At 39.8% G+C, this 9550-nt stretch overlaps 2 protein-coding genes and 2 non-coding genes across 4 annotated transcripts; all 4 read right to left on the reverse strand.

Annotated features, from left to right (window-relative positions):
* Positions 1-1565: 1565 nt before the first annotated feature.
* Positions 1566-1651, reverse strand: LOC117132310. The gene has a single exon (XR_004455865.1). It is a non-coding gene; the product is annotated as a small nucleolar RNA snoR116 (small nucleolar RNA).
* Positions 1652-1705: 54 nt separating this feature from the next.
* LOC117132311 lies at positions 1706-1782 on the reverse strand. Its single transcript, XR_004455866.1, has one exon. It is a non-coding gene; the product is annotated as a small nucleolar RNA snoR117 (small nucleolar RNA).
* Positions 1783-2912: 1130 nt separating this feature from the next.
* LOC103853196 (glyceraldehyde-3-phosphate dehydrogenase GAPCP1, chloroplastic) lies at positions 2913-5966 on the reverse strand. The gene is made up of 14 exons (XM_009130117.3): positions 5692-5966; positions 5394-5473; positions 5230-5294; positions 5112-5150; positions 4919-5019; positions 4682-4794; positions 4484-4583; positions 4240-4386; positions 4099-4159; positions 3925-4022; positions 3694-3836; positions 3514-3597; positions 3339-3428; positions 2913-3242 (listed from the first exon to the last, which is right to left on the reverse strand). Exons 1-14 carry the CDS (start codon positions 5761-5763, stop codon positions 3188-3190), a joined length of 1248 nt encoding a protein of 415 aa, XP_009128365.2. The 5' UTR covers positions 5764-5966; the 3' UTR covers positions 2913-3187.
* A 472-nt stretch (positions 5967-6438) lies between these two features.
* Positions 6439-9405, reverse strand: LOC103853197 (pentatricopeptide repeat-containing protein At1g79540). The gene has a single exon (XM_009130119.3). The coding sequence runs from the start codon at positions 9098-9100 to the stop codon at positions 6779-6781; it is 2322 nt and encodes a 773-aa protein (XP_009128367.1). The 5' UTR covers positions 9101-9405; the 3' UTR covers positions 6439-6778.
* Positions 9406-9550: the final 145 nt, after the last annotated feature.

Here is a 9550-nt window from a genome sequence, read left to right on the forward strand (position 1 = left end):
TTTAATAGATTGATAGGATGCTTTGGATTGTAGGGATGCTAACCTTATTATAGAGGAACCTCCACCGATTGATTATATTGGATTAGTAGGAAAAATATGAATAAACTGCTCCAAACTCTAGATTTGCTACTGTGCAGATTGATTGCTGGATCAGGGAATCGATAGAAACCTTAGAATTTTCTACGGCGGAGAAGAGAGAGCGTGAAACGATGAAATAAGAAAAGCGGTGTTTCAAACACATCATATTACGCTTTATATCAATATGGGCTTAATAAAGTAAAATATACATACAACATATGAAGCCAAGCCCAACGGAATCGGATGAAAAAATAAATGAAACGGAGCGTTTAATAAGGTGGACACGTGTCAGCCTGAGGGAGCTCGATTTTCCTAGCTGGAATCCGATGTGGAGCTCTGAGGAGTGATGTAACTCTACTTTATATATAAAGATATGGGCTTAATAAAGTAAAATATACATACAACATATGAAGCCAAGCCCAACGGAATCGGATGAAAAAATAAATGAAACGGAGCGTTTAATAAGGTGGACACGTGTCAGCCTGAGGGAGCTCGATTTTCCTAGCTGGAATCCGATGTGGAGCCCTGAGGAGTGATGTAACTCTACTTTATATATAAAGATTGAGTCTGAGAGTGACCCAGTCACTGGCTCTATAAACATATGACAAAACGGTCTGTATGTCCTTTGCACCGCATGATAGAACTCAATCCAAGAAGACTGAGTATAGCTTGCAGTGGCCAAATCGAAAACAGAAACTGCAGGTTTGAGCTGGTGAGTGAAAACAAAGTTATCGAACCTTTCGTTTTGTTTTATCTTTGGACCTCCAAATTATCCTTTTTTATTGTGATCTTCATTTAATTTCCAATTAAGCGTACTAATTTCTTTCTCCTAATCTTTAAAACGGGTAATTATTATAGTTTTGAGTTTTAGACCGAATCTCATACACTTGGTCATTTTAATTGTGGTGTAGCCGGTTATAAATTCACAGAATCTGATCAGGACGCTTGATACAACCCAGTCATATAGCGGTTAGCCTAGCAATACAATCCAGTAATATAGCCGGTTATAAATTCACAGCATCTGATCAGGACGCTCGATACAACCCAGTCATATAGCGGTTAGCCTAGCAATACAATCCAGTAATGTTCCAAATCAAAAGACTTAATCTAAAACGTGATAACATATTGGTACATTAATCGTATTGGCCAAAATAAAATTGGAGCCAATAAAAAAATCTTTGAACCAACATCAATATCGGCAACGTACAGCGCTTTATCCACTATCAAGAAGTGAATCAGAGACTCTAAATTGTTGCCTTTAATGAGCTAACAAAAAACACAAACACAATATTATTTCATACAAATTGGTCGAGGAACTGTATGTTAGGCCTTTTGAATGCACATGAACTATGTAAACTAGAACACGTACCAGAATATCAGCCAAACTCAATTTCGGCAATAAACAGCTCTTAATACACTATTGTATAAGAAGTGTACCAGAGACTCTAATTTATTGCCTTCCTTTAAGAAATCATAAACACAAAATAAGGCTCAGATTAAATAAAGAAGTATACATCAACGAGCTGTTAATCTCTCAAAGTTTGATGGTAATCTTTTTTCATCATCCCCGCCTAATCATCCAAAGAGAAAAACACGAGAAATAGTACACATAGAGAAATAGATCCAAAAGCCTCAGAACCTAGAGGATACAACTCATCAACGAGAAATCTCAGATGGTACGGACAATCTCAAACATCACAGGCCTTGTGTACGGGCAATCTTAACCTATTAGTCTTAAACTCTAAACTGTTACGCAGCTAGACAGAAAGGACATAGGACGTCAGTAAAGAAGGAGAAACACTCTTGATTGATGTCTGAGAATCGTTGGAAAATGCGTCTTATATAGCGACCATACTAGGTTACAAGTACCACCATGGGCCACCACTATTTTCAAACCTAACTCAAATGGGCCGTATATAGGGGACTATTATATATTGCACTCAAAATTAATTGGCCTTTATACACATTCGATTACATGCACGTTAATAACGTTTAGCTTTGGATCTGTAATATTTTAACAGGCCGTAACATTGGACTCATTGCCTTTTTCCAGTTACACATTAACGAACAAATTAGTCAATAACATTGGGACCACAATAAAATCATCACGCTTCGCTACCAGAAACCAAGTAAGCAGGATCTAAGAAGATAAACGATAGTGTAGGCGTCTGGTTACACGAATAATCTATTTCAATCTATTATTAAAACCGAAGTACTGTTTGGAAACATAAATAGCAGTATAACTGAAAATTGTTTGGAAAAAATGATATCAATATTACATTAAATGTATTTCCATATTTCATTCATATTAACAAATTTATTAATTATATTACCTTAATAAAAAATTCTTTCTATTTTTCTTATTTTTGCCAACTATATAGAAAGAGTTTTATTTTTAATTTATTTGCAGAATCAATTAAGTATGGACATTCGGATACTCATTGAGTTACAAGTTGTTTCTTTTAAGAATTTTTTTTTTTGGATTTTGAAATTAGGCACCACTTGGATATATAAATTTATGTACGAGGTTTGAGTTGGGTCTTTCCGGGTCTGAATGATTTTGATTCTGATGTGTAGAAACATAATAATATCTAAATAACCAATGTGTCTGAAAGGGGTTCGTATATTTGTACCAAATATAATCTTATTATCCGATTCAGTCCAAATCTTTTGAGTACAATTAGTTATACGACGACACATCTTAAATACATAACACTAATTATAAAATAACGAATAAAATTTATAAAACCGTAAAATTAACATCCGCACGGACATGCGGGTCAATCTCTAGTATGTTTTAAAACTACAGTGAACTTATACTATAAGCAAGTAAAAAGCTAAACGATTCCATTAAAGAAGCTCGCAAAGAATAGTTGCTTATTGATAAATGACAGTAGTCTAATACACCAAATCTATGTTTTTTTCGTGGTTGCAGATACTGAAACAGAACAAAAAAGAAAGGAATGCTCGTAATAACCAAATCAAACCCTTAGAAGATCTAGCACCTAATAGAACCAAACCAATCCAAACCGCCTTGTAGAAGATTACAAAAGAAGTAGAAAGTCTCAAAGCTTATGCAAGGACCCGTGTGTGCGCATGTGCAGCTTGCTTAGCGGCTGGCTGCTACCATAGCCATGTGCTCTATAAGGTCAAGCACTCGGTTGCTGTAAAGTAAAAATGGGAGAAGAACAGTTAGTGTTTGGGAACTGTTGATGGATATATCTGTCTGAGTATATTGAGATGAGAAAGGAGAACTGTACCTGTAACCCCATTCGTTGTCGTACCAAGAGACAAGTTTCACAAAGGACTTGCTCAATCCAATCCCCGCATTGGCGTCAAAGATACTTGACCTGTTATTACGAAATCGAGATCACTACATTAGTCAACCACAAATCCAGATTTCAGATAGCTCTGAGGAAAAGAAGGAAGACCAACCTTGAATCACCCACGAAGTCATTGGAGACTACATCTTCATCAGTATACCCGAGAATTCCTTTTAGAGGCCCTTCTGAAGCAAACCTGTTACATCAAATAATAAGAGGTTACTACTAGTTGTAAAAATTCAACTCATGAAATAATAATACTGTGATCAGGTTGAGAGTATTGGAAACATACTTAATGGCGGCTTTAACATCTTCGTAAGATGCACCTTTCTCAAGTCGACAAGTTAAATCCACAACGGAAACGTTTGGTGTTGGTACACGGAATGCCATTCCAGTAAGTTTCCCGTTCAGTTCTGGCAGAACTTTACCTACAGCCTATTTTAATCACAAAACCACGGTTCAAATATGATTAGGACAATTACATGGTTGTAGCTAGCTACCCATGTGATTTTTGTGTGAGTACCTTTGCAGCACCGGTAGAGCTAGGAATGATGTTTTGACTAGCTCCCCGGCCTCCTCTCCAGTCCTTCATTGATGGTCCATCAACAGTTTTCTGAGTAGCTGAAAGACAACCAAAACACATAGGTTAGTGTTATCAGGTAAGTAATGTAAAGCAGGAGAGCCAAGAGATATAGACCAGTGGTTGCATGGACAGTTGTCATCAAGCCTTCAAGAATACCAAATTCTTCATGCACCACCTGCCAAAGAAACAATTAAGCTGAACTTAAACGAAGCTCTTGGCAATTGAGGGAAGCTATCATTGTGCAACATTACCAACCTTAGCAAGAGGTGCAAGACAATTGGTGGTACAACTTGCATTGGAGACTATATCCATGTTTGGTTGGTATGTCTTCTCATTAACCCCAACAACAAACATGGGTGCATCAGCTGAAGGGGCAGAAATGATTACTTTCTTTGCACCACCCTGCAAAACCAATGAAATACTACTATCAAGCAACTATATAAACAAGGTTATTTAGCTTAAATCTTAGTATATCACAAGTGCGTATGAAAATGCACACCTTCAAATGGGAAGCAGCCTTTGACAGGGTGGTGAATACACCTGAAGACTCAACAACATAGTCAGCTCCAAGATCAGCCCAAGGGATCTCAGCTGGATCTCTGAGAAATAGTTACAAAATATGTCATGTTCTAATTTCTAAACTGAGATAGTGCGTTCTCTGATCTGCAGAAAACAACATGTCGCTTTGAAAGGATACCTCTTGCTGACAACATTGACCTTCTTCCCATTGATCTCCAAGGTAGATTCATCAATGACATTGATGGTTCCCTTGAAATTCCCATGAGTAGAATCGTACTTCAACATGTAAGCCTGTGAATCAAGTTCCAAAGCGAAGACAAACATATATGATGCATCTTTCAAGGTAACTCAGATTAAGAAGAGAGCAGAAAGAGTGTTTTAAAATATAGCCTGATAAAAAAGAAGACACCCTTACCATGTACTTGGCATCAATGAAGGGGTCATTGACTGCCACAACGTCAATATCATCCCTGGATGTTGCAATGCGGAGGACCAACCTTCCAATCCGACCAAAACCTGTGAAACTCATAGAAAATAAGGAGCTTCTGTAAGAAATGAAAACGCTGGGGCCTCAAAAATTATATTAATAACTGATGAAAAGCACATACCGTTGATCCCAACCTTAGTCTTTCCAGTGCTACTTGACCCTACTCAAACCAATCAGATCAGATTCACCAATAAGCATAAATCAACAAAACACATGTACTAAAGTACTATCATTCTTACTTTGAACTGCAGGTGGAGCTTGCGTAGCCGTGGCCTTGATGGGTTGCAATCTTGCATTGCATTTTCTGTACATTCGATGATATAAAGAAAAACCTCTTAAGAAATGAAAATTTGCATTTTATTTGACAAAAATTAAAAGAGTTGGGAGAGTTTTGTCACGGAACTGTAGAGACAAAGATGGCCCAGCAGCACCAGAAAATCTTGACGATGTGAAGCTGCGACTGAATCCATGGCTTGCGGAAACCTGAGTATTTGGAAAAAAAAAAGGAATAAACACGACATGAGAACATACGAGAAGGCAAGAAACAAAGACCGCTAAAAAGGAGTGACGTCATCATTGCACTGAGAAACTCAGAACATAAACAAAAGGCCCCGTAAAGACAAATCGAACAGAAACACGATGTAGAATCCGAAACGCAGCTAAGTATATGAATCAGTAAGAGGCAAAACGTAGTCTCTGACCTTAGAATGATCATACGAGAAAGGGGTAGCGACCGAGGCGGCGGCGGATCTGAGGGGAGAAGAGGAGGCCATTGAAAATGAAAGAGATCTCTCGGCTGGTCAAAAAAAACCCTAAGAACACTTTCGGTGGCTTATGGGAGTAGTTGGTGTAGAGCCAAACCCCCCAGATATATAAATATGAATCCAAAATGTCCGCAACGGAGTTTTTTATGCGCCTACGACACTCTCTACTGTTGCAGAGACGACACTCTGTTGATTTTGATGGGTTGCGAATCTGGTGCGGCCCACCTACACATATATTAATTTAATGCCATAATCAACGGTTGTGATTTCGTAGTCTCATATATGGACACGTGTATTAGATCTTACGCTTGGGCCTCGGCCTCCAATGATACTTGAATTTCTTTTGTCGTTTTCGGGTTGAGATACTAACCTCTTGGTGTGACTGTGATGCCACGTCAGACGGATCTGGGCCGGGGTTTCAAAAAGGCCCTCTCTAGCTCGTATATGTCAGCTTCACGAAACTGAAACATAAATGGACCAAGCTACATATGTACATACAAATTATACATCAATTCAACACCATTTATCATCAATCTGGTTCATAGTCCAAGCAATACACAATTAAGAATCATTCATAACCAGATAATATCTATTTTGTGATTTGAACAAACCAATTAATCATTGATTAATAATGGCTTTTGTCTCATATTTCATGAAACTGAACTACTCTGCAGACAAGCTGTGTATAATAAACACAGTGCTTCTGACATGTTTAGTCTTTTATTTCAAAAAGAGATTTAAACAACATTACAAAGCAAATCAGTGTACAACAATGAAAACTTCCAAGAACAACTCTATGAATAATAATGCATACAAAAGCATTTACGTATCACCATTTTTCCCCTTATAACCTGCCCCTACACTTCACACTTGGTCTTTCTCATTTTTCCCTTCAGCTTCTAGTTCCACAGATTCGTCTACTCTAATGTAATGTCAAGCTTAAGACAGACTGAATCAAAACTCATTTCTCTTCTCGACAAAACCCCTCATGTAAAATAACCCTTTATGTATATCATTTCAATACCTAAGTACCTATCATGACCCGGCTTTTTCTATGTCTAAGACGTTTCAAAAGCCTAAATCGAAGCATTGAGTCAACATCATACCCTGCAAGTTCCATTCTGTTTATGAGTCGAGAAACAATCTCCACTCTGTCTCTGGTTTGCAGGAGAGAGCTTAGGAGGTAGTTGCACACTCTAGGCATCAGCTTGAAGTTGTTATCCAGAGTGTACGCGAACACATCAACCGCTGCATCGAGTTGTTCTCTTTTGCAGAGTCCATGAATCAGTTTGACACAGCTCGGAGGCGTGACGAGGATCTTCTTCTCCCTTAAAACAGAAAACACCATCAAGGCCTCCTGAAACCTCCCTGCTTGGCATAACCCTATCAGCCATATGGTGTAAGGTTCGAAACTGAACTCTTCTCTTCTGGTATCCAATTCGATTAGCCGTCTTAAAGCTCTCTCGGTTTCCCCTGCCTTGAAACACTGTTCAATCTCATTAGCTGTTTCGTCGTCCAGACAAGATATCTTCTTTAAGTATTTCATCCATAGACTAACAGCCACCGTGATCTTTCTTTTCCGACATGACCATGTCATGAGCGATTTGTAAACGGCTGGACTGTGTCTGAAGTCATCTTTCGCGTAAAAGAGTTTAAAAGCTTCTTCTTCTCTACCAACTCTGTGTAGTCCGTTGATGAGAGTGTTGTAAGTGACGCTGTCAGGGGATAAACCCTTTAGCTGAAGCACATTGAGAAGCTTGAGAGCACCGTCAATGTCTCCCGCTTTGCAGAACCCGTTTATCAGAACGTTGTAAGTTACAATGTCAGGCGAGTTCCCAGCATCAGCAAGATGCGCAAGGTCCTTGTACGCCTTCAGAATCGAACCAGATTCAACCATGGCGTCAAAACTCCGGTTTCCACTATACGAAAGCCGTAGAAACAAAGAAGCAGGTCTCCCCACCTCCATTTTATGCAGCAATAACCTAGCTTCCTTGAGCTCACCGGACTTGCAGAGACCATCGATCAAAGCGTTAAAACTAGGAACCGAAGGAGAACAGCCTCTCTTCTCAATCTCATTGAAAATTTCTTCAGCTTTCCTAACCAGACCATTCCTGCACATACTACAAATCAGGATCGTCTGTGTGAACTCATCAGGGAAGGATTCCGTTTCCGACATCTCGAGATGAAGAGACCGAGCCTCTTCCAAAAGCCCCTGCTCACATAGAGCCTTTATAACAGCATTGTAGCAGTAAGTATCTGGGGGAATACCTTGACTCGGCATGCTGCTTAGCAGCTTCAACGCATCCTCAATCTTCCCTGCCTTGGATAACCCTTGAATCAGTATCGTGCACAAAACAACATCAGGCTTGATATTCTTCTTAAGCATAATCTCATACAACTCAAACCCCTCATCGTATCTCCCACCTCTAAACAATCCATCGATCAAACTGCTGCAGCCTCGGAGACCAAGCACAAAACCATCTTTCTCAAACATCCGCAACAGCTGAAACGCCTCAACCATTCTACCTAACTTACAAAACCCATCAAGCAAAGCATTGCACGCAACAGAATCAGGAGCCTCACCAGCCTCTTTCATCTCGTGGAACAGCTTCCGTGCGTCTTCAACACTCCCTCTCTGACACAAACCCGAGATAAGAATCGTATAAGTAACTCTATCAGGAAGAATCCCTCTCCCCGTCATATCGTCGAACATCTTCTGTGCATCGTTCATTCTCCCTTTCTTATACAACCCATCCATCAAAACACCAAAGGTATACCGATTCGGGGCGCAGTTACACTTGAGCATCTCGTTGTAGACAGCGAAAGCAAGCATAAAGAAGACTTCTTTCCTCATCATGACTCGCAACACCGCGTTGTACGTGAACACATCGGGTCTGCATCCGAACTCCTTCATCCTCCCAAACGACTCCACCGCCTTCTCCGCCGAACCCATCTTCGCATAAGCCGAGATCAACACGAGGAAGCAGTACGAATCGACGGAGACGCCGCTTGATTTAAGCTCCTCCAGAGTTTGCCAGTAGAGATCGCATCCGTTCTCTTTGGATAACATATCGATGAGCAGAGAGAAAGACTCTTTGCTCCTTAGACGCTCTCTCCTCGACGCCCATATGAAGAAACGGAAACCTAACTGCGGATTGAGATGATCTTTGATCACCGATGTGATGGTTTTGTGAGATAGGAAGGGGACGAGCGGCTCCAAAGCTGGCTCTATGGGTTTCGCCTTGGATAAGATGGCGATGACTTCGCTGGAGATGTTGAATTCGGTGGTGTAGGGACGCTTTGAATAGAACTGGATGACTGATCGAAGGAACATTTGTGATCTCATATTAGATCAAATCTCATTGTTTGGGAGTTCATTAGATGCAGAAGCACTGTAAGGGGATTAGACGCGACGGAGAAATGAGTGAAGAGATTTCGAGATGTTGGAGAGAGAGTAAGGATGGGGGGAGAGACGGAGTCTGAGGAGGGAAGACGGCTTTCTTTTGATCGTCAAGGGTTCTCTGCCATCGGAGCAATCTCTGAGATGATACCAGCCGGTTTGTACGTAAACCGGTATGTGACAATTAGTGAAACCGATCGGCTTTTAGTAGAATTAAAACGGCATGCTTATATCAGAACGAAGTTTTCTTCTTTAAAATAATACTAGATTTTGACCCGCGCTTTCAAAGCGCGGGTTTATTTTTGTTTTTTTCTTCAATTGATAAATATTTAGTAAATGTAACATTTTCATATATTTGTGTTTTATTTTATAAAAGACTTAAAAATTTTATCTTTA

This window comes from Brassica rapa, chromosome A02 (assembly GCF_000309985.2).
Source record: "Brassica rapa cultivar Chiifu-401-42 chromosome A02, CAAS_Brap_v3.01, whole genome shotgun sequence".
Classification (NCBI taxonomy): Eukaryota; Viridiplantae; Streptophyta; class Magnoliopsida; order Brassicales; family Brassicaceae; genus Brassica; species Brassica rapa.

Bases quoted from the DNA above. Each gene is read 5' to 3' on its own strand.
- LOC103853196 (XM_009130117.3), bottom strand. From the start codon at position 5,763: ATGGCCTCCTCTTCTCCCCTCAGATCCGCCGCCGCCTCGGTCGCTACC. The intron at 4,584-4,681 runs GTATCCTTTCAA...ACTATTTCTCAG, and splicing joins GTCAATGTTGTCAGCAAGAG to AGATCCAGCTGAGATCCCTT. The intron at 4,023-4,098 runs GTCTATATCTCT...GTTGTCTTTCAG, and splicing joins AACTGTCCATGCAACCACTG to CTACTCAGAAAACTGTTGAT.
- LOC103853197 (XM_009130119.3), bottom strand. From the start codon at position 9,100: ATGAGATCACAAATGTTCCTTCGATCAGTCATCCAGTTCTATTCAAAG.